Source organism: Temnothorax curvispinosus, unplaced genomic scaffold (assembly GCF_003070985.1).
Source record: "Temnothorax curvispinosus isolate PA1 unplaced genomic scaffold, ASM307098v1 QBEX01004775.1, whole genome shotgun sequence".
Lineage (NCBI taxonomy): Eukaryota > Metazoa > Arthropoda > Insecta > Hymenoptera > Formicidae > Temnothorax > Temnothorax curvispinosus.
The window spans coordinates 1,553,056-1,575,756 of record NW_020214555.1 but is presented as its reverse complement, the minus strand read 5'-3'; the positions used below and the strand labels follow the sequence as shown (position 1 = coordinate 1,575,756).

Sequence of the window (22,701 nt, the reverse complement as noted above, 5' to 3'; positions counted from 1 at the left end):
ATAATTACGTACTTACAAAATTTATTTCAAGCTCTTGGCACTTAGTATACTTCTTACACGTCGAAGTCACCGCGACACATGAATGATATTACGTGAGAGAGACATGACTTTTGCGCAACATATATCGATCATCGACGCGTAACGACGAGCGCGTGTCTATGTAAAACGATTATTATGGTTCTGAATAATGAGAAAATAACGACGACACTTTCTTTTCGGTTATCCACGTATCTATATTAAATATTTATATAAACAGCTCTGTCGTCCTCCCGTTTCTCTCTCCTTCCACCCTCCCTCTCGGTCCTATACGTGTAATAAGGCATGTACGGAGGCACTGGATCACATATAATACTTTCGAACATCGATGTATCGTTCATCGTCCCCGAGGCAATCGCATCGTTGCGCACGACGACGGCGGAGATTCAATAAATGCACCAACAGTGGTTATGACAATCGGATATTCTAGTACTTTGGTATTTTTTTCCTTGTTTCTTTCTTTTCTTTTATATTGTCTTGGCCCAGACCGCCAGCACGTACGACTCGATCTCGCACTCGTTCGTTCCCCTTTGGATCTTGAAGAGCCCGTTCTCTCCCCAGCTGTGTCCCCAGGAGTTCACGACCAGCTGAAAAAGAGATTAAATTTGGGTTTATTTATAATTTCAAATCTCGAGACAATTATTCCAAAAGTTGAGACATCCTTGCAATTTAACGTATAAAAAATGTTTCACTGTGATCTTCTTTTTCTCTCTTTTTTTTAGAGACTGTTACGAACGTTATCACGTAGCTGTTTGATACGGCATAAATTTACCCAATATTTGAGCGGTGGACCGCGATAAGACGTCTCCTCGCCCCAGCCGATTATTCTCACCGAGTGATAACCGGAATCGTGCAACTCCGCGCTTCGAGAGTGCTTGTATATCCCGCTCTTGTAAATGAAGAAGTCCTGGTAGACTCTCATGGTAGCTGCGAAAAGGCGGACGTTACTTCACAATGTTCTCTTAACGTCGTACATTACGCCACCTTCCGCGGGACATAACGATTCTAAATGTCAATCGGCATTTTTAGAATTTCGACTAACGCGATCGTCAGATTGTGAGTTATAGCGGCTACCTTGCACGGGTCCAGAGGTCAGGATCTCCTGCATAATGTCAGTCTCGTTGCCCAGGCGGTAGGCCGGGCCGACCTTGTACAATTCTGTTCTCAGCGGGTGCGATGGGTTTCGACAACCGGCGGCATTTAGGTTGCTTCTCTTACGCAGTCTGCATTGATCATTCTTGCCGGTCCAAGCATAACAGTCCTCGTCCACCAGTCTACGACGGGAGAATTAATAAATTAGTAAATTAATAACGCGCTAAACAGAAATTCGTCATCACGCGTTATAAAGCCTAAGGCGTATTTTTAGACATTGAATAAAATAATAATCTAATAAAGGATTGATCTCTTCGGACCAATCTATTGCATAATCAAAATGAATCTATTTTATACTCGCAGGTAATATATAAAATAATGAAATCTCTTTGATCAAAGTTGTGTATACAGGGTACGTGTCCCTGAACTCAGTGCCAAAATTGGCACAGCGGCTTTAGCATGTGAAAACAAGTTGAAAATGTTTAATAAACATTAGTAAACATACGATGAATGCAACATATGTACATTTTTGGCCACAAACATAAAATGACGAATCGTTTCTTCCAGGTACGTTCTATGCCGAATAAATATATGACACCGAATAAATTTATGCCAAATAAACATATGTCCGAATCCGAGCAGTTTCGGAGTTACCTAATAACTTCGTTTATTAGACATTTTTGACCTGTTTTTATGTGCCAAAGCCGCTTTGGCACTAAGTTCAGGAACACCCTGTATAATTAAGAACGGAGAACATTATTCAACACTTTCAAAGAGAAAGAGAATATCGGACTGTAAAAAGTACCCGAATTTTCTCAGGAAGAGCCAAGCGCGGTCGAGATAGCCGCCTCTGCAGCCTTGTTGTCCCCTGTTGTTGCAAGAGAGCAGATGCTGAGCGCTCAGATCCACGTTCTCGGCGCCTTTGCTCATGATCGAGAATCTGTCGGACGCGACGTCGGCCGTGGACACGGCCCAGGACGCGCCGCACCATCCTTGATCGTGGACGCCGGATATGTCGCGCGGCCAGCGCGTCCTGGAGTCGAACTCCCGTGGCAGCGCATCCGGGTCGTAAATGCGTCGTACCGGGTTCATTTTGTACACCTATATACGCAAAAGAAAGCAGTAGCTTTAAGCGAGATATGGCTCTGGGCCCTCTTTGATCGCGTTCAATTTACCATATATACGACGGATCTTATTTACGATCGGGGAAAGGAAAAAGGATATTCGCGTCCTCGGGCACTGAATTTCAGGTACTTCAGAGAATTAAAGGTTTCCGGCGTTGCCCGCGAGCAACGTGTTGGGCGATCTCCTATTCATAGAAGCCCCGCAGCAAAGTACAAAGGATCACTTCAACCGTGGAACTTTAACTTTGGTCGCAACTGACCTAATCTTACGAGGCAGTTTTGCGTCTATACACAGCTATCACGTGTTAAGAACAAGGTTGCCTCACTTTGAATCCGACGAGGTATAAACGAGAAAAGTTCGTGCAATTCCGCTATATAAAAAATTTCCTACAGCGTTTTTTAAATGTGTGTCTTCTTGAATAATTTATGTCTCTCTCTCAAATAACGTATTTCGCCATGATAAAGGTGGTAACGGTAAAGGTGGTAACGAAGATTTATTGGGGAATATTCCGCGAATATTTTACGACAATTTACATAAGACTTTCGATTATTTAAGCCGCGGATCTCCGCGATGGCGACTCTCTCCAGTATACTTACGGATTGCGAGGGATTGAGAGTGCCCAGGCGAAGTTCCACGCCGTCTCGAAGTGTCCTTCCCCAGAATTCGGAATAATTGCCCGTTTTCCATCCCCGATTGAATTCTTGAAGGTTGACCTCCTCCATCAATTCCGGCTCGATCAAGCACCGATTCTCCTCGCAGAGCACTTCGGCGCGCTGACCCAGCGAGGAGCATTTACTATAATATAAATTAAACTTGCAAGATCCGCGTGTTTTTATGCCCCTCACTCGTTGTTATATTAAAAAAGGAAAGGGAGATGTTACCATGTGTTACAATTAACTTTTAACGTTTGTCCGTGATGGTATTCCCTTCCCTGGAAGAAACACGACATTCCTGGAACAACACGAGATTTGGAGAATAACTCACATCGTATCGATAATAAAAATATAAACAGTTACATTATAATTCCGATTACCCACTTGGGACTTACTTTCTTTATACGCAAGGTAAATTTAATTTTATACAAATACATTACATAAATTATTATAGTATAATATTATTATATACGTAATATTAAATATACGTGTCTAAATTATTTTTATATTTATATTTCAATTATACGCACTCCTTATCTCCCCGGGCTCCGAGATGTTCGGGGCGATCCCTCTGCAATGGTACCAGTAATCCGGACAGCAATCCTCTTCGCGGGTCCGGTTGCAAAAGTCGTCGCAGTAGCACAGCGTCTTGAGGATCGGCGCGCTGCATTCATCCTGTCGTCCTGGGCAGCAACTGCCTCCGGGATACCTCGAGGCGCAGTACGGTCCCGGCGGCAACCCAGAATAATCCGGGACGCCTCTCACGACCGAGGGTAAGAACACAAAGGCGATGAACACTAAATTTTGGCAGTGTGCGGTCCACATCCTGGAAAGGACCATTTTATAATAAAAATACCAAATTTCTTTAACATTTTTTTAACACTCTTTCATAGCATTCGTTCTAAATACTATATGCACTTCGCTTTAAATTTCACGACGTACTTTTATCTAATTTCAATATTGAATCTCACGAAACTTGTCAGTCTTTGCGTTAACTTCGCGCGTAACTTCGAGCCAATGTCGCGTAACCAGGTGTGCTCGCTCACGCGATATGTGGGGTTCGGTAACAACTGGCAATTGACAACAATAAACGCTGCCAGGAGCCTGCAATGTTGGGGCCGGCGGCGAGACGCGTCATTCCGTCTGCTTTGGAACGACTTCAAGGTGTTGGCCGCTTAAATGCCGCACGATTCGTCATGAGACATTCTAGAGGGAATGATGGAAGTCTTTCCTTAGGCTTGTGCAATGTCGCCACGCGTAACATTTTGCCCGAACAAACCCCGCTCGATCTCTCTCCTTGACTTCTGGTTCTTTTACTTTATAGCGCGTGCATAGGCGCGAGAAATCGACCGAATAATTATGAAGCTGGATGTTTAGCATAGATGTGGAAGTTTAGGACAATATTCGATGTAGTATATTAGCCAAGGATTTAGAGATTTGTGTCTTTGTTCTTTTAAGATATTTAACCCTTTGATACTTATTATCTTCTTTATTAATCTTATGTTAATATTATTAAAGATTAAAAGTAATTGAAATAGTTAATTAAAAATAGCTTAATATTAGAACTGCTGATGATTAATTCTAATGTACATATGTATACCTACCTTTGCAATAAGAGAGAAATTAAATTGCTCAATTTAATCTGCATTTACAATAAAAATCATGAAAAATCTCAGAAAATGCAATGCGTTTGAACAATTAAAATAAATTATAAACAGTTACTTGCAATTGCTTTGGTAGTTCTCGTGTCGTGTTAATAACAGCTTCAAAGCTTAATTAATCTCTTGTCAGTAAAGTGAACGTATGAATCAAGAAACTTAACAATCTACAATCAGATTGAAACGATTCGTTCGGCGACAACGATTCAACCGGGTTTCGCCGGCGGCAGGGATGAGCTTAACATTAGTTGCCCGCGTTGCCCGAACGTTCGGTCCACACATCGTCTATTACGGATCACGTAACTCTGAAACGAGTGTCACCCGAATCGGCTGCATTATAATATTGATGAAATTTACCAGACTGGAACGAGGATCGTGATTTCAGCTTCCTGAGCTCTGACAGGCGCACATCACGCTTGCGTAACGATACCGATTTTCCGGTATCGACTTAATTGATACTTAATTAAATTTAAATATACACTTCGCTAGGATCCGAATGCACACACAAAATTACATTTTTTTTAGGAATAAGCGTTTTTGTCGAAAAGAAATGAACATTTAATAATAAACTTTAATTGCTTTTCATTTGGACAACTGTCGCACCTCATTGAACAACCTGAGTCCTTTTTAAGATTAAAAAAGAATTTATTGGAAATTAACCCCGAGAAATCGCGGGACGCGCGGCGCATTCGCGAAAATTTACATAATCCGTATAACATTCTTATAATACATGAAGCGCAAAATTATTCTACTCAACGATGCGTACTCCGATGTGCTCCTCGTTCTACATGCTTCCGAGAACTGCATATCGGCAGCCGCTTCTGTGCGCGTATAGACGGAAAGATCACGCGAGCTGTCCCCGATCGCGCGGGCTCTCCGCGCGAGAGACGAGCGCGTTCATTGAGGAACGGGCAATTAATGCAAATAATCCCAGCGCGCGGCGCGGCGCGGGAACGCGTAAATACAAGTAGGTCGTTCGTTTGACCCGTTCTTTCCCCCGAGACGCCACAAAGTGTCCTCAAGTCGCCGTCGTCTCGACGCAATAAACGATAATTCACCCACAAACAAGTGTGCAAATAAAAAAAAAATAACAGAAAAATTCTACCAGGCAACCGCCTGACGAGAAGTACAAATAATATTAATCAGCGTAAAAACAAAAGCAAACGAAAGATCGTAAAACTCGAGTTAAGACCCTGCGAGAGTTGAATAAAAGTATTAATGGGCGCAACGCGGTGCGCGTCCACGAGACCGGCGACAGCTGACCCATGACATCAGCGCAGCGTCGCGCCCTACGAAGGTCACAATAAGGACATGTGACAGACGGAAGGAACATGTCAATTAAAAACTACGGAGTCTAAATTAAGCGAGCTTGCGACCGACGAGCAATCCAAGATGCATCGTTGACGAGCTCTCTTAAGTTATAAAAAAAGTTATAAAAAAATAAATAGAAGTTAAAAGAAGAGACTCGATAGGAGTTCATTCGGTGAATTTATAAATCACCGGATATCTGCACGCGGAATCTCGGAGAGTTGAATTTGCATTTTGAGGGTCTTCTCTCCGGCGCGAACGTCTTGGAGTCTGCGTTATTTCGTCTGTGTGGAGCACACGTGAAAAGAATAATTTAGAATTGTGCCACGCCGCGTTAATCAATGTCTCGGGTGCTCATTGATACGCAAATTCCCCGCGATGTGTCACTCGCGATAAGGCGATAATAAACAGAGAGAAGTCGGTCAGCCGCGCTGAGAGGAAAAGCGACGGCAAAAGAGGAACGGCATATAGAAGTGTTTACAAATGTTCCCAGGGTTGATCGATAACAAAGTCGTAAAGTGAAATGCGCGAGTGGCCTTCGCGCGCGCTGGCTCATCTGTCCGGAGGAGCGAGAGCTCGCATCAGCGGGAGCGCGATTTCTGGACGCGGTCCAAAGTTTACATCATTCGCGGGCGTGATATATTTCGCGAATATCGAGTCACCGGACGCGTTATTAGGTAACAAGCGTTCGCGATCAGCGCGACGTTGGCATGGCATGCACCGGCGCGGCGGCATGCGCGGCGACAGCGCTTTAATTTCGATGCACTTGAAATAGCACGCCGAAAGTTCCCCGCTATTTTCGTTTTATCGCAGCTGGGACCCCACGCTCGGTGCGAGACTGGCCAACGAGCCGTAATTGCCAGAATGTTAGACCGACAGTTACAATAATACGAGCTTTGGTCGAACATCACGGCCGAGGAGTCTAAGACCGATGGTGTCTAAATGCTCATTAATGTAAGTGGAGTTGACACACTGACTGGAGACGGACAGTTCGTTTAACCGGCCGGTTTCGAGGACTGGCGCGACTCCAGGGGTATTTCTATAAGGTTACCAAGGTTAAGACACACGGCTGGTCTAGGGCCTCCGATTCAACGAGTCCACTTTAAAGTCAGCCTTGAAAATAGAGTCAATTTAAGGTTCCCTTCGCCGCAGGGAAGATCGCAGATTGTATATTTTTAGCTGCCCCTTTCTCTCCCTCGACATCCCATAAATTCCCTCCACCGAAAGGGTCGGGTCAACTTATAACTTATAAACGGGAGAGTGTATCCTTCTCCCTTTTTATGACGGTTGTTCTCGAAATATATCTAATTCATTGGATGATAATTGATGATGAGTGGAAATAATCTTGACTTGTAATTCTAAATGAACTTGTCGTTTTAGCGATTTTTAATATATCAGATATTTTCACATATATCTTCTCGTTTTTGTATCAATGTAAAATTTACATAGAAAGAAACAAATAATTTCGATGTTAATCTAATATTTCATGAAATCACCCTCAAAATTGGCCCATCTCGGAGTATTTCTCTTTTTATGTCAATTTTTCTCAAAATATATGTCCGATCAATTACTGATAGCCAATCTTGAGTGAAAACAATTCCGATTTAATGTGCAAAGTAAACTTTTTATTTGACGATTTACAATATGTGAGATATTTTCACTTTTCAAATAAAATTCTTTCATTTTTTTTATCAGTATAAAATACATAAAGAAGAGAATGATTTTATCTATCAATCTGATACTTCGTGAAATTACTTGATTGGCTCTGGACCACCGTGCAAGCATCGCCGATCGATCGTACTTAATTCTTCCTTCGGCACGGGCCAATTTCGTTGCCGGCCGACTATCAACTGGCACGCACAAAAATCAGGCTGTAAGGCGTGTCAGATAACGCGATTCGCGTAACGCGCGATATTAAGCGACAGTTTATCGCCGCTATTATCATCCATTACCGCATAACAAAGCGCACTTGACCCGTTTAGCCTCATTAACAGCAAATTCATGATGCAGCCGCGGTTTGATCCTGCCCACCTACAACGATCAGACGTCCGCATGAACATTAATTATTCCGCGTGAACCTCTTTCATGTCTGATTTGCGCGTGGCGCGGTTCGAGCCGCAATATTGTCCGGTATGGACGCGAATAAGGAAGCGCTTACAGAAAGACCATTTCTGCACTTACTCGCTGTCCCATTTTCCGCGTTGCAATCCTTCCTACTATCTGTTTGCGCGATTATTTGTTTTGCGTCATTTTTTATTTAGTTTACATATTATTATTAGTTTATTTATTATGCGTTTTTTTTTCGACTTATCACTGAAGAGGGCCCAATTTAGGGCTGAAACGTTTGATTTTTTAATGTATATTGACTAACAATTGTTAAATGTAATTTTTCCGCATATTAGATCTTGCATCGGCTCTCATAGCCCATTATTTACTTAATTTACTTTATTTATTAATTCGCGATAGAAATAATAATTGATAATAATTTTCTTTGGCAAAGAGATTGCACTGTTAATATATTAAAGGGTGAAATTTAAACCTTACCTTGAGTCAAATAATATTGTTATTTTTAACTACAATATGTCGAGATTTATTATTTTAACATAAAACAGTATTATTTTAACTCCACTTGTTTAATTAAATTAACATTGTTTCAGTTAAATTAATGACATATTGAGTAGGAGCAGTGGCGACCTTAGGAATGGTTAAAAATGAAATAAGCAAATTAAGTATTTGACGAATTTAACAGTGTGGCATTGTTTAACCGATACGTCGCATTTACGATGTAAAGATTTGAAAGATTTCTATGAAGTCAATATTGTCTCGATGACATTGCGATAACATATATACGTTGCGAAACACAAACGTAATCATCAATGAAAAGATTCGCAACATCATGGCTCGGCCGTCACGAGTGTCTTTACGTCGAAAGTAATGGAGCATACAGGAGCCGGTACAGCTGTCGCGTATCGATTAATCGTGCGTTTTGCGTGACGTCAGATCTGAGATTGCTCGATGAATATACCGTCGACGGAAAGCTATGCAACCTTTATCGCCGCGCTTTATTATCGTGACCGACTTTTCGAGTTTAAATCGGTCGAATTTAAAGAAGAAAAGTTCCTCGAGCGACTCCTCCTTTTTATGGATTATTTCAGTTGAACTCCCGAGTATGAATTAACTCACAGTTGGCGAACTATAGACATCGGCTATATTCGCTAATTTTTTGAAGGAAAAAATGAAAATTTATTACATTTTTAATTGCAAATTTTGAAAAATTGTAATATAATACAATACAGATAAATATAATTAAATATGTGTAACATTTCGATATTAAATATAACATGCTAATATAAAAATGCCATTTTTATATCAGCGTGTTATATTTAATGTTACATTTTATTATATTCGTTTATTTTAATATATAAACAAAGTTAGTTAACTACCTAATTAAACAGCGTGGCAGTTAACATGTTAAAAAGGCTTATCTCTCTGCGATGCTGCGTGCATCGTGAAAAATCGTGGAGGTTTCATTCACGACGCTTGTATCGTTCACGGCGTGTTCAGCGATGTTTCTCGATCGATATGCCGAAGCGGCCAGCGATGACGAGTGTGAGATCGGCTACGGCCGCGCGTGGCGGTGCTCGAGCTGACGCAGCCTCCCTGATTAAATGCAACGCGCGTCTCCGATTAGCCGGCCAGAGCATGGTCTTTACATCATAATTATAGATTAAATTCCACGAGCATCGCGTCAACTCACCCGCACGTTTGCGCCACGCCATCGGACAGTAATGAATTAATCGCGTCTTTCTTCCGAGCGATATTTCTTCACGTCGGGAAGTCGTTGAGGCTGCCACTTCCGCGAGTCGCGCGGGCTTCTCCGATTTTTTCGCAACACACACGTCCACTCGTCATCGAATCGGCTGCGTGATTCATTCCGCGACTGATATACAACGCTCGATTACGCGCGCGTATGCTTATAGAATGTACGTCAACCGGCGCGATTGTCCTTCGAATTGTTACTCTTGCGAATCAGCGAGTAATCCTCTCCTTCCCCGGAAAGAAGAGTCCGCCGTTCGCCAAACTTCCGATGAGTATGCGGAGTATGTCGATCTTTCGTGAATCGTGATTCACTATAAGCTGCATTCCGATATTCACTGTCAGTACTGCAAATTTATATTTTACGTCAAGTATACTATAGATTTTCAGTACTGAAAGTTGCTGACAGTGAATTTCGGAATGCAGCCATAGCTTTAGAGTGAGATCGTATCGTTCCGGCAGAGTAGCCGCTCTAAAAATTTGAGTGAAAAATTCACTTCTACCCTATGAGTGCCCGCATTCACCCAAATTAGAGTGACAACCCTCTCTTCTGGAGTGACAGACTGCGTATCGCAATCACTCTGATTCTAATATATTAGTGATAAAACCACTCTATGAGATTTAGAGAGTGCACATTTCATGTGTTTTTGTTCGTTTATTTCTCGCATTCGCTGAAGAGACCGCAACGAATTTTTACGTAAAACTTTGAAGTTCAGGAAACCGCAACGCGGAGCGAAATTTCGTCGAAAGAACCGAATTTCGAAATTTCTATCGGCGAGCGTTCGTCTATGCTAAACAACCCGACGACGTTTGCATACATTCATGAGGCGGAGCGCGTTCTATAATCCTTGGCAGCGAACTGACTATCAAGCAGCCGCTAAACGCAATGACATAACACGATATCAATGCACGCGCTACGTCAACGTATACGACACCGCGTACCGAACCGGCACGCGTATCAACTTTCGCGCGTCGTCCTCTTTCGCGAAGGCGTTGACTAGGCGTTGCTTTCCGCGGGAAAAGTTGCGCATTAACACTCCTACGCGTTCTTCAGTCTTTCCAATCAGTCTCAAAATTTAATTTTATACAAATTCGAGCAAATTAATTCGAATCTTTTCGTCTACCTTGCTTTCTAAGTGTTGTCGAAAATTTCTTTATTCCACGCCGGCGCGAGGCAGCCTTGCTGCATTTATCTCCACGCGGATTGCATGGGGATATATTTCAAGAGAATCGCGGATCGTCCCGAGGGAAGAGGTCAAAGTGAGCGCGCGCTTTCTTTCGTGTAGATATTTCTGAATGCGTTCGCGGCATTCCGCTCTGCCCGGATATTGGAAAAATAAACAGGCCGACGATATAGAGCCCCCTCTGCTTTATATTCTGTGCCTGTGCTTATTTTTATGACCCGTACGAAAAGCGAAGGAGACCGTATATCGGAATTGAAAAGGTCTTCCCTCGTCGTCTTTGCTCTTCTTTTTTTTTCCACGCTGCGCCGCGAGAGACGCATCTTCCCTTTGTGCGCTCGTTCTCGAGAGTACAAGCTCAAAAGCAAATAATAACCGTAGCGTCCGGTTGGCTCGGATCAGCGTGCGCGATCGCGGGGATTCTCACATCGCCGATCTCCTTCCTGGAAAAAAAAATCGCTCTTTCTTTTTCCATTCGGATATCAGAGACGCGCATATGGTGACGCGCGCGTCGTATACAAAAAGCTGATCGAGATTTATAGCTCGACGAGGCAATTATTGCCGCGGCGGAACGGGCGCTATTATTGGCTTGCAACATATAGCCACCGCTTCGCTAAAGGAGCAGCGCGTTTCTGCTCGAGAGCTTTCGACCCACGCGTATGGTCATCGCTCTCAAATAGAGAATCCGCGTATACCGCACCGCGCCGCCGGATCGGACAGCGATCGCTCGAAAGCTCAAAGCCTCTTGCGTCAACCCCGAGACGCGTGCCAGCCGATTTTATGCTATACACCTGTGTCACGTTGGAGACGAGAAACGATGACGGACGATAAATGTCACGCATGTGGCACACGGCGGAATTGCGCGCTCCGATTGTCGCGCGCGAACGTTTTACACCCCATACTCTCTGGCACCCCGCGCGCAATTCCGTCTGTCATCATTTTTTCTGAATGAAGGATTTACCGCGACGTTTTGATGACCGATCCGTCTCGGTAAACTCTCTGTTGAAATTTTACGGGCAAACGCGGCACCAATTTTCAATAAACATATTTTTTTTATAATTGCGTGAATTTAAAAAAATATATTATTTTATTTTATTTTACGTAAATTTATTTTTCAAATAATAATTCCTTGCGTGTATTAGATACTTTCAATGAATTAAAGGCCAAAATAAAGTTACGTTTACTAATCCAGTTTATTATTAGTTGCGGGGCTGTTTTCTTCTTCAACATTTTAGACTTTTATATAAACGGCCCGTTGGATTTTCTTTCGCTCGCGCCTCTTTTTTACGCGTTGTAAAATAAATTTCACTCCCGCTTTTTTAAAAAGTGTGTTTACTGCACGGCGCGCCGTGCGGTTATTCGCGGCCCTACAAATTGTTAATAGCTAAAAATAGCGTGGTACGTCATATCAAGCAGAAGGACAGGATGGATGCGCGTTGTTGCCCCAAATTCCACGGTATTATAGGTTGTTTGCGTTCGCATGCTTTCGGAAAAGCATTTATTCCGGGATAGCTTGTAATTTGTAACTTACGCGATGTATACGTGTCATTTCATTGATTTCGATGAGTTTATATTATATCGTCAGAGATTTTCTCGCTTGTCGTCCGGGCTTTGATGTCGCAATAGTGCTAAATTTAATTAGCAATTAAATTTGCTCATAGTACAAAGTTTCGTTAACATCACCGTGTTGAAATCCAACATTGCCGGGCGCAATTTTAGGGAACGCGATTTAGCCACCGAGAGCGCGTCTTCAAATCACGTGTCTGACACGTATCTCGTCTCGCGAACATTTATCAATGGTTCTCTAACGTCGTAAACTGATTTATTGGACGCGATTAATATGCCGTTGAACGGCGGCGCCTATGATAACGGTAAATCGCAATAAGCGCGTTCGCAGTTAATATACAGCAATAAAGTATATCGGATCGCGCGGCGCGCGTGTCAGTGCAATCTGCGCGTTTATGACGATGGTCTCTGGTGCTATATATGATGTGGATGAATGTTCTTAGCTCTATTAACTGTTAACATACGCACTTCACCGATGTGCTGACGGAATAAAAATCAGTTTTCTTCTTTTACGACGCGCGTAAATGTCCGTGTCCGTGTGTGTGCGTACGTGTAAATGAAAAAAATGTATAAAAATAAAACGAAATACATAATTTTTCTTTAACGATTTCTTCCCGACGGTGTTTTTATTAGAATTCTATCGTTACTCTCCGCTTTGGCAGAATTACGGTAAACTATGATGGACAATCAAGTGCCGGTGCTGCATACGCCGCAAGTAAATATAGCGATGACAATCCGCATCAGCTTTGCGTCCGTCTTCGATTTTAATCGTAAGCGGAAATCTATCCGGTGGCTATACAAAGACACCCACGTACTTTTAAAATATTCCCCGATAATTAGCAAAACTCCATATTCCGTCGTGTATATCTTAGTCGATCAATTTCCGCGATACCGAAGTCCGAAGTCACATTAACGCGTATAACGGATTGTTCTCGTCATCGCAATCGTAACGCGACGCGATAATCGTTCAATTATTGTCACGGAACACTCGTTAATGCATGCCAGCTGATGACTATCGGCAAATTGCGCGGACACGCCTGGCACCGGCATATAGCACTTCGCTGCTGCCGGTGTCCCGATACCGATCTCTCTCCGAGAAGTGAATTACATGCGAGCGGCGTCTTGCCGGGGGATTACGTCGTCGCAGCGTTGACGCATACGTGATTGCGAAACTGACGCGTGTCGCGCGCACGTTCTATTCCGAAATAATCAGATCCCTGTCCCTAGCGAAGCACTTCTCGCCGTTGTCAACGTTGATTTTTCGGACGATCTTTCCGACGAAATCTCCACCGCGAGCGCGCAACGAGAAATCTCATTTTGTTAGATTAACGCCGCGATTACTTATAATCCGGTTCTTCAAACTGTCAGGCGCGCCGCGACGTCCTTGATTATAAGCGTCCGCGATAATCCTAATAGTATTTTACCTCTCGGAGCCTGACCCACATCTCGCGCCCGTTTGATAACGACCTTTTCATTAACGCGGGATTAGCGCGCGGGATTTATCCGCGTCGCAGTTGTCCATCAAAAGATGTTTACTTTCCGTCGCGACGCGCGTCGGGGAAGATTATTAATACGCTCGAAGTAGAACAGTAGTCGTCGGATGGGACTTCTTAATCGTCGTTTTGTTTTGATGATGCAACTGCACCGTGGGAGTTTTAATTACATCGGTAAATTCGCTGCCGCTACGTCGACTTTGATTGCGGCGGCGGAAGAATCAACGAGAGGCACACAGCTTACAAATTAAATATCGAGCCTGCCATTTTAAGAGGCGCATTACTCCGAGATCTTTTTAAAGGAGAAACGTAAAAGAGATATTTGGTGTCAGTAATATAATATCTCATTGTATTATTATCTCAAGCAAAAAAGGCGGAATTATAACATTTTATCAAAATCAAGCCTATTTCTGGATACTTTCGGAATAAATCTCTTTCAGTAAATTACTATTTTAATAATTCACTGTGTGTGTTCATTAGTTTGTGGTCGAGAAAATATCTAAGAAAGTTTCGCGAAACACACCGCGTGCCGCGTACGCTTCTACTAAAGCGGGCGAAACGCACTGCAGATAGAATGTAGATTTTCAAAACATTCTAAAAACTGTCGTATTTATCGCACGAGATGGAGATAAGTCGCATTACACGTTCACGTTGCACGCGCGAGGGAGACGGGGCGCCCAAGGAATATTTGAAATACGCCTGTGATACGCTCCATTTCACCAAGGTGACATTCCATCGAGTGTCCGGAGATAAGGAACAATGTGTGAGAGATCGTATCTCGAATTTTTATTTCACGAAGCCTATAATATAAGGGTTTATTTTTCATCCCGTCATCGCCGCACTTTCTGAAGCAATTATCGAAATAAAAGTATCGCAAGGAAAATGCTGGCAGAAAGAGTCTCTCAAGAATCACTTTCTTCCAAACTTTTCCGAACCAAGGATCGATCTCTTCAAAGAATTCGTCATTAAAATTAGATCTGAGGCTTTCGTAGCGCTGCGCAAGTAGCACTGCGACGCGAATTGCGCGTAAAGTTTCGCGCTTAACATCTTCCCGCTGCAATCGTTCGTCGCAGCCTTGTCGCCTCGTATGACATACAGCTCTGCAAGCTGGTTATAATTTATCTATCGCGATACGTACGGAGAAGTCAGCGCTATTAAAACGCTACAGCCCGATGAAAGTTGCAATATTATCATATATACGAGTAATCGGCACTTAGCGACGAAGGCTGCGGTTTGTTATTAGAGTGAAGAACTGAAGAAGTGTTTAAAGTGCGAACTGCGAGTTTCGAGATATTCGTCGAATCAGCGTGAATTTTTCGATGCGCTTCGGCGAACGAGATTTTTCGGCGCTGCTATTTTGCTCTTCGTTTTATTTTATTTCATTTTTTTGTTTTACACACTTATCGCGCGAAGCGTAGACTCGCTCTCTCGCGTTAATCGCCGCGCGATATCCGTTGCATAGAGTTACAAGCCCGTCGTGATATAAATTGCACGCCTGTGCTAAGAATGCGACTTGATGATGCTTTCTTCTCGAGCTCGCAGATATAACCCGAGCATCGAGTGAATAAAAAAGAGAGAGGTAGAGAGAGAGACTCTTGAGAAAGAATCTTGATCCTAGTTGGCTTATTGTAAGGAAAATCAATCCGAGACTGTAAAGGATTCTTATTTATCTATCCGGAGGATAAACAAGAATCTCATCGGTTTCTACTTGCTGACCTCGACGGATCGAACGGTCGCCATCTCTGGATTCGTGCATTGATACAATTTGTGGATTAGGCCGATAACGACAAATAAATCGCTATTTAAGTGGCTGGTATTCCCATCGCGCAGGTCGCGACATCGGGATATCAAACTCGCGCGCTCGTATAACTTGTCAAAGTTCGTCGGCGGATAATTCCCGTTGTGCACATGTTAGATATACATATATACGTGCCCAGCATTTTTTCTCGTCGCTGACTTCATCATTAAAATCAAGCGATTCTAAGGCCGGTATTCATAAGTCAGATCTTATATATAAGATCGTCTTGAGTTCATATTTTAGATATTCCGTAGCCGAAAAGAGTCGTACTATCGTAGCGTCTAAAAATAAACTTAAGACGATATTAAATATAAGATTTGATTACGAATACCGGCCTGAGAACAGTCAATCTCTATCAAGTTTTTTTCGCATTAACTTCATGGAACCGCGAAACGTTGGACTGAACGAAACTATTTGATTGTCCAAATGTGAGTGTTTTGAGATCTGCATTAGATACAGATGTCCAATCGTCAGAGTTAAAAAATCCAGATTCTGCTCATTAAACTAGCTATAAGATTACAAATTTTCAACAATTCACGAATGTAATTGTGTATTTTATTCCCAATATTTTTAGAGATAAGGCGTATAATACGAAAATATATACCGATCGAGATAAAAATTTTCAAGTATAAATGCGTAATATTACATTATGTAATTACATCTTATTCCTGGTAAGTTTAGAAAACGTGAATATAACGCGAGGATTATCGAGATAAAAATGTATTATAATAAATAGCGAAATAAAATTTGATAGTGTATTCCCATAGCAATCATTTTGATGTAAAAAAACACGCCCGAAGAATGTGATCAAACGCACGTATATACGCGACCAATCGTTTATTTTTGTAACTCCACGAGAACTTCTGAGAAAGAAGGTGAAGGAGAAATAAAGTGATTATATTCGCATTCCTCTCATTTCTTTCACGACGTATATTGGCGAATGACACCAGCACCTGATAGCAATTTGATAAGATATTCAAATTTAGGTCTGTATTCGCGAAAGAGAGATAAAGCTGACGATCGTGAATGAAAGTAAGAGAAAAATGCAATTAGCGTTGTATCCTGATACTCATTTATCAGCAATTTATCCGATAAGAAAGATTCGTTAGCCATCACGTGTCGTAGTAAATTTAACTTCAGACATTGAAATTCATGCACGCAAATTGTGAATTTAGACATTAAATATTTTGCATTGAGGATCTTAATCCTCCGTCTGTACACGTGGGTCTACGGCGTCCGAGCCAAAATGATATCTGCTTGTAACTGTAAAACTGGCAAACCTGTCAGAGAATATTAACTAAACGATGTTTATCAAAATGACTATAAAATCGTCAACTACAATGTAGACATATGTTTTGTGAATTTTTTCAGATTTTTTTTTAATACTTTAAAGTAAAGGAAAATAGCGTTAAATGTGACAGACCCACGTATACACTCCGAGAGTGCAAAAAAACATACAGACGAAGAGTTAAAAAGAAAATTACTATTATTTGTACACAGTTTTTACAGTTTAACATATTAATAAATTATGACTTTATGACGGTTTCTCTGTTTCCGCATAACTCGTGCGACTTGTAAAACCAGTTGACAGCTATTTGCACAACTTCGACAAAATTCGAGCGACTCTGACTTAAATTGCCACGATCGCGCTCACTCTCGAGAAATCGGTAAAAAAAAATCGATCGCGCATAATTTACGACGCCATTCAACAATCTACATCACTTACTCGAGAACGGCGAGAGACTCAGTCTGGTCCGAATCGAGGACTATCTTCTTCGATGACTGTCGGTTCGCATGTGCTTCGTGCGGCCGGGAACGACTGCGCGATCGTGACGAGAGAAGAGAGAAGAGAACAAAATGTTAAAAAATAATAATAATCGATACAGAAATTCGCGGGACGGGGAGCTCTCGGCTGGCCGAGACGCTGGGACGATCGGCCTCGCGATCGAGGAAGATCACGAGGGGAGAGAGACAAGGAGAACACAGCCGGTGCTGGCGGCTCGAAAGCGCGAGCCTAACTGACCCGCGGAGACGAGAGGTAAACGCAAGCTAAACTAAGTCTCGGTATCACAATTCGGTTCGAACCGTCACGCGGAGGAGCGGAGAGCAGCGGCCACGGCCGAGCGACATGCGTGAGACACGATCGGCAGCATGGTCCACCACCCACCGGCATCTCCTTGCCACGGCGTCGTCTTCTCTTCCGTCGTTCCCCGTCATCGCATCGGGATGACGAAGGCGCGGATGATGACAGTCGCCGAAGGCGTGAAGGCGAACCCGCGAACGGTATGCCGTATCGTATCGTAGCCGCAGATCGCGAGGAAATCGAGCGCGGGAAACCGCGTAGGTCTTCACAGGAAAAAATCGGTCAAGGACGAAGGTGGTATTTTCCGGTATTTTCCAGCGCGACGAACCAACAGTCGTTATGTGATCAAATTTAAAAAAAAAGGCAATCGGTATTTTATCTCAGAGACTCCGTAAGGTTTTCGGGAAGCTACGCTGAATCGGTTGTCTAAGCCCTAAACCTCTTCAAGCGCCAACCCTTTAGGCCAAGCTATATCCTATTTCTAGAACCAACAGGCGACCCTCTGCTATCGCTATCGGATACTTCTGTGTGAAGACGCTGATAGCGTCTACCGTCTTTCCCGACGCTAATCCCGTATTTAGGAGCGCGTATATATAATTAACGGTCAAGGACTGGGTACTCACTCTCGGTGTGCGCGTACTCTTGATCCCAGATGGGAGGTCAATCTCTCTATCGATACGCGCGCTCGGTGTCGGCGACAAGTTCGCTCTCGAAATTGCACCCGGAACCAATCGGGGGAAAAAAAAGGTCTGTCCGAGCTGCTAGCGGATCTGGAGCGCGAGTCCGACTGAGGATTGAGTCGAGTAATACGGACTGAAATCTATATCGGTTTCATTTTGCCGACCGGATCTCCCGAAACCGAGCGCACTTCCGACGAGATTCGTCATTGTCGAGACGCGCGCAAAGCCCGGCGATCATTCGGGGAGGATAAACTTTGCGGTACAGATGATGCGGTGCTGAAAGGTCAGCGCGCACGTTTCCGCGAAAAAGCGCCCACGTTATCTCGGGCTTTCGTCTTTCGATATCCATCGCGCGAGAAATACCACACGAATACCGCGCGATACCTCTTGAGAAAGGAACAAGCGCGGCGCGAGACACGGGCATGCGGAACAATCGGAGTGTTCTTAAGACAAAAATAGTCTCGGCATTGTTGCAAACTACACTGTTATATTAAAAAACGAAATTTGAGTTGAATAATATTTTATTAGTTGTAACTGCCAACGACATAAAATAGTGTTATTTTTACTCCATTATGGTTTAGTTAAATTAACATTGTTTTAGTTAAATTAACAATATATTGAATAGGAGCAGTGACGACCTATAGGAATGGTTAAAAGTGATTCAAACTGAATATAATTTGATACTACAAATTTAACAGTGCATACACTGTAAAATATTAAAAAGGATGAAATTTAAATCAATATCTTGAGTTAAATAACATTTTGTTATTTTTAACTACTATGTGTGTCAAAATTTATTTTAATACAAAACAGTATTATTTTAGCTTCATTGGTTTAGTTAAATTAACGATACATTTTGAGTAGGAGCACTGGCGACCTATATAGTTAAAAATTACTCAAATTGAGTTAATTTAACATTACAAAAACAATGTATCGTATCTGATAACACGGTATTTTTACATCCATCTCTCCTAACTTCATTTCACTAATGAAACTTTGAACGAACAAAGTAACAAAGCGCGGTGTCTGCACGCCCGCTGCGAGAAAATGCGAACGATGCAGATCACAAATTGTTATCGTATTATGATTATGGATAGATTCGCGCGACTGAAATGTTGACACCCCGCGCTGATAACAATGACGTTCGCGAGCAAACATCTCTAAATATAAAACAGACGAGCTTTTTCGAGCAAAAGCAAAATATCGTATTCGCGCACGAAGGAAAAAAATAATAACGCGAAGCGTGTTTCTGCGCTTCATCCCGCCTCGCTCTTATTCGCGCGATCTAATTTCGAAGTTTAAAATATTTTGGAGTCAAAATATTAAGATTCTTCGGCTTGAAATGCAAAAGCTTTCTGAATCGCGCTCGTAAAACCGTAACGCGCGAAATACCGGGGGCGCTTATCGAATTTGTAACGGTTGTCACTTCGACGAATGATTCAAATGATTGCGATAACCCGCCGGTCGGATAATACTCGGCCGACGGTTTAATTGACGATGACGAACTCGCCGAGAATGCCGGCAAACGGGCACTAATGTAAATAAACTGATCGCGCGTGAATCGCAAAGAATCGACTTCGATCGGAATGCGAAAGATCGGAGCGTCGCATTTGAAAATCTATCGAACAGTGAAGATAATGCGCGTCCTGCGAGGTATTAGGAATTAATTAATATCGCGGGCGCGCAACGAGTCGATATAGATCGTCGCATCGTCGCGCGTCGCGGCGAATATGCGCGCGGAGCTATTTATAATGATTGACTGTCCGGCCTTAAATTATTCATTGTTTCGGAACGACATTGAGGAAAAAGAAGGAAGATGTTAATCCATGGAAATTGCCCCGAGGCGACCGCTAATGATGCAACTTGATGCGACTTGATGAGGCTGCGACGTTTAAGTTTTATTCCTCGACGTTTCAGGGATTTGTGTAAAATAAATGGAATCTCGGTATGAAACGTCTTATACAATCCAGTGTGAAACGTTTCCAGGCACTGGTCTTTCGTTATATCATCTGCACATGAAGTGAGAAACACGTTTGGTTCTCTAGATAAATATTTAATATTTAGTAAATATCACTCGAGTGAGGAAAAAAAATAATGCGGATACTTTCCGCGGAATTTCTAACGGTAATCCATGTAGAAGCAAAAGAAAAAAAAGACAAAAAAAACCGGGCTCGTCCGGGATTTGAACCCGGGACCTCTCGCACCCTAAGCGAGAATCATACCCCTAGACCAACGAGCCACTTCATGCGAGGTCATGCTTCCAGACTGTATATCACGAGACACCTTGTGCTCCATTTGAATTCTGTTATTTAGAAATTCGTGATCTTCAGCGCGTCATTCGTTAGACCACTCTAATCATCTTATTACACCTATCGGACATTTTCTCTTCGCGCGTTAAAAAGAAAGCAGCGCCGATATTGCGTATCTTAATGCTTATCAGTCTTGGTATAATTAGCGATTATCTTCCGCTTCAATTGGCGTGTAAAATTCACATCGACCTCTTGTCCTCCGCTAATTATGTAACTAAGTAATAAGATAAAATCGGCAGATAACATCGCGCCGATGTGGAACTCTTTATTCTCGCGCGAATCGATGAGATCGCCGAGAAATGCCGACGGCGAGTCTCATTCCGCGGTTCTAATTGTGCTAATGTTTATTGCGCATTGGCAGAGCTTTTTTTCGCTTTTCTGTCATCCTAATTCGGAAACTCGTCCTGAAAAACGCCCGTTTAATTCGCTCATAATAGTACGGTGCGCCAGCTACAGGTTTGCAACGTAATTTCGTTTCCGTCGTCATTGCTGCAAATCGAGAAGTTTATAAAACCAAACTTATTCACCAAAAGTTGCGCAATGCAGCGTCATGTGGGAGTCGAAACCGATGTGACTCCAACAACAAGTTAAATGTTCCATGTCGACTAAAAAAGCGAACCCGGCTTCTCTCGGAAGACAAATTGATCAACTCCATAAAGTAACAAGTTCGATAAGAAACTATCATCAAATGTAAGGAATAAGGTAATAACCGATTCAATTTCGATCTTCGGTTGACAGCAGTCAAGAATAAAAAAGTGAAGAAAACAAAATTACAAATTGACACTGAAAACGAGAAATTTATAAAAAATAGAGTTGACTAGTTTTTTTGAAAGGTTCAGATATCGCGTCACTTATGGAGCATTATACTTACTTTCCTGCATTTTAGAGCGCTGAAATTTAAATTATTTAAAATATACAAACAAAAACGAAACTCGATTTCGACCCGTGGAAGCGGTTTCTTTTTTCTTTCCTTTTTTTCTGTCTACGTCAGTGTGCGTTACGTATATTTCTCTCGGCCGAGTTTCAACGCGACTTCAAATCCTCATTTCCCTTCAGTCAGTCGTTTGTTTAACGCTCGTATCCATATTTCACTTTGATTATGTTACACCTCGTTTCGGAACGACAAGCAACAGCTTGCAACGTTCGCGCGCGCGCGCGCGCGCACGTTCATATATTTCAATCACACAAATAGATCGACCGCGCTTCGTCTTCTTTTCGCCGCCGCGCCGCGCCGTGTTGCAAGTTAATATAACGCCCCTGAAAATGTGGGTCGCGCGTACAGAAGGAGGATCGTTTTTAAGTATCCATAAATTTTTGCCGATGTAGCATATATAGGTGGCTCGCGGGTCGTGACGGACCGTTCTCGCGGAGAGAATTATGACTCCCGCAGCTTCCAAAACGCGCGTGCATCTTGTGCAACGTGACAAATGAGACGATGATTTCGGCTGCCGGTAAATCGTTGAATATTTTTACGTAAACGTGAATTCTTTCTATATAAATAAATAAATGCTTACTAAAAATTGTTATTTGATATTGAGTTCCATATATATCTCCTTATTAGAAGAACGAAATCATTCGGGCGCCGTGGCTTAGTTGGTTAAAGCGCCTGTCTAGTAAACAGGAGATCGAGGGTTCGAATCCCTCCGGGGCCTTCACGAGGATCGTGCGTGAATCTTTTTTTTTTTTCCTTTTTTTTATCTGATTTTACCGTTCCCGAAATATGCGTGATTGTAGATTTGTTTTTCGTAGTTGCACTACTTTATACTTTTTGCATTTTAAATAAGCAGACGGAGAGAGAGAGAGAAAGAGAAAAGATAAAAGGCATATAGGCTACAGAGAACACATCTTGTATCAGGCTCTCTCTCTCTCTCTCTCTCTCTCTCTCTCTCTCTCTCTCTCTCTC

General features: G+C 42.6%; 1 protein-coding gene and 2 non-coding genes across 6 annotated transcripts; 1 reads left to right on the top strand and 2 right to left on the bottom strand.

Annotated features, from left to right (window-relative positions):
• Positions 1-4: 4 nt before the first annotated feature.
• On the bottom strand, positions 5-18,578 carry LOC112454040 (uncharacterized peptidase C1-like protein F26E4.3). Of its 4 annotated transcripts, none has more exons than XM_025015216.1 (8): positions 18,433-18,578; positions 3,437-3,732; positions 3,135-3,204; positions 2,850-3,048; positions 1,934-2,229; positions 1,111-1,310; positions 809-963; positions 5-623 (listed from the first exon to the last, which is right to left on the bottom strand). In XM_025015216.1, the coding sequence occupies exons 2-8, from the start codon at positions 3,729-3,731 to the stop codon at positions 504-506; spliced, it is 1,335 nt and encodes a 444-aa protein (XP_024870984.1). In that variant the 5' UTR covers position 3,732; positions 18,433-18,578; the 3' UTR covers positions 5-503. The 4 variants fall into 4 exon arrangements, with proteins under 4 accessions (XP_024870984.1, XP_024870982.1, XP_024870981.1 ...); XM_025015214.1 differs by lacking the exon at positions 18,433-18,578 and adding an exon at positions 17,453-17,769; XM_025015213.1 differs by lacking the exon at positions 18,433-18,578 and adding an exon at positions 5,331-5,386.
• A 2,078-nt stretch (positions 18,579-20,656) lies between these two features.
• Trnap-agg lies at positions 20,657-20,728 on the bottom strand. The gene has a single exon. It is a non-coding gene; the product is annotated as a tRNA-Pro (tRNA).
• Positions 20,729-22,376: 1,648 nt separating this feature from the next.
• Positions 22,377-22,450, top strand: Trnat-agu. The gene has a single exon. It is a non-coding gene; the product is annotated as a tRNA-Thr (tRNA).
• Positions 22,451-22,701: the final 251 nt, after the last annotated feature.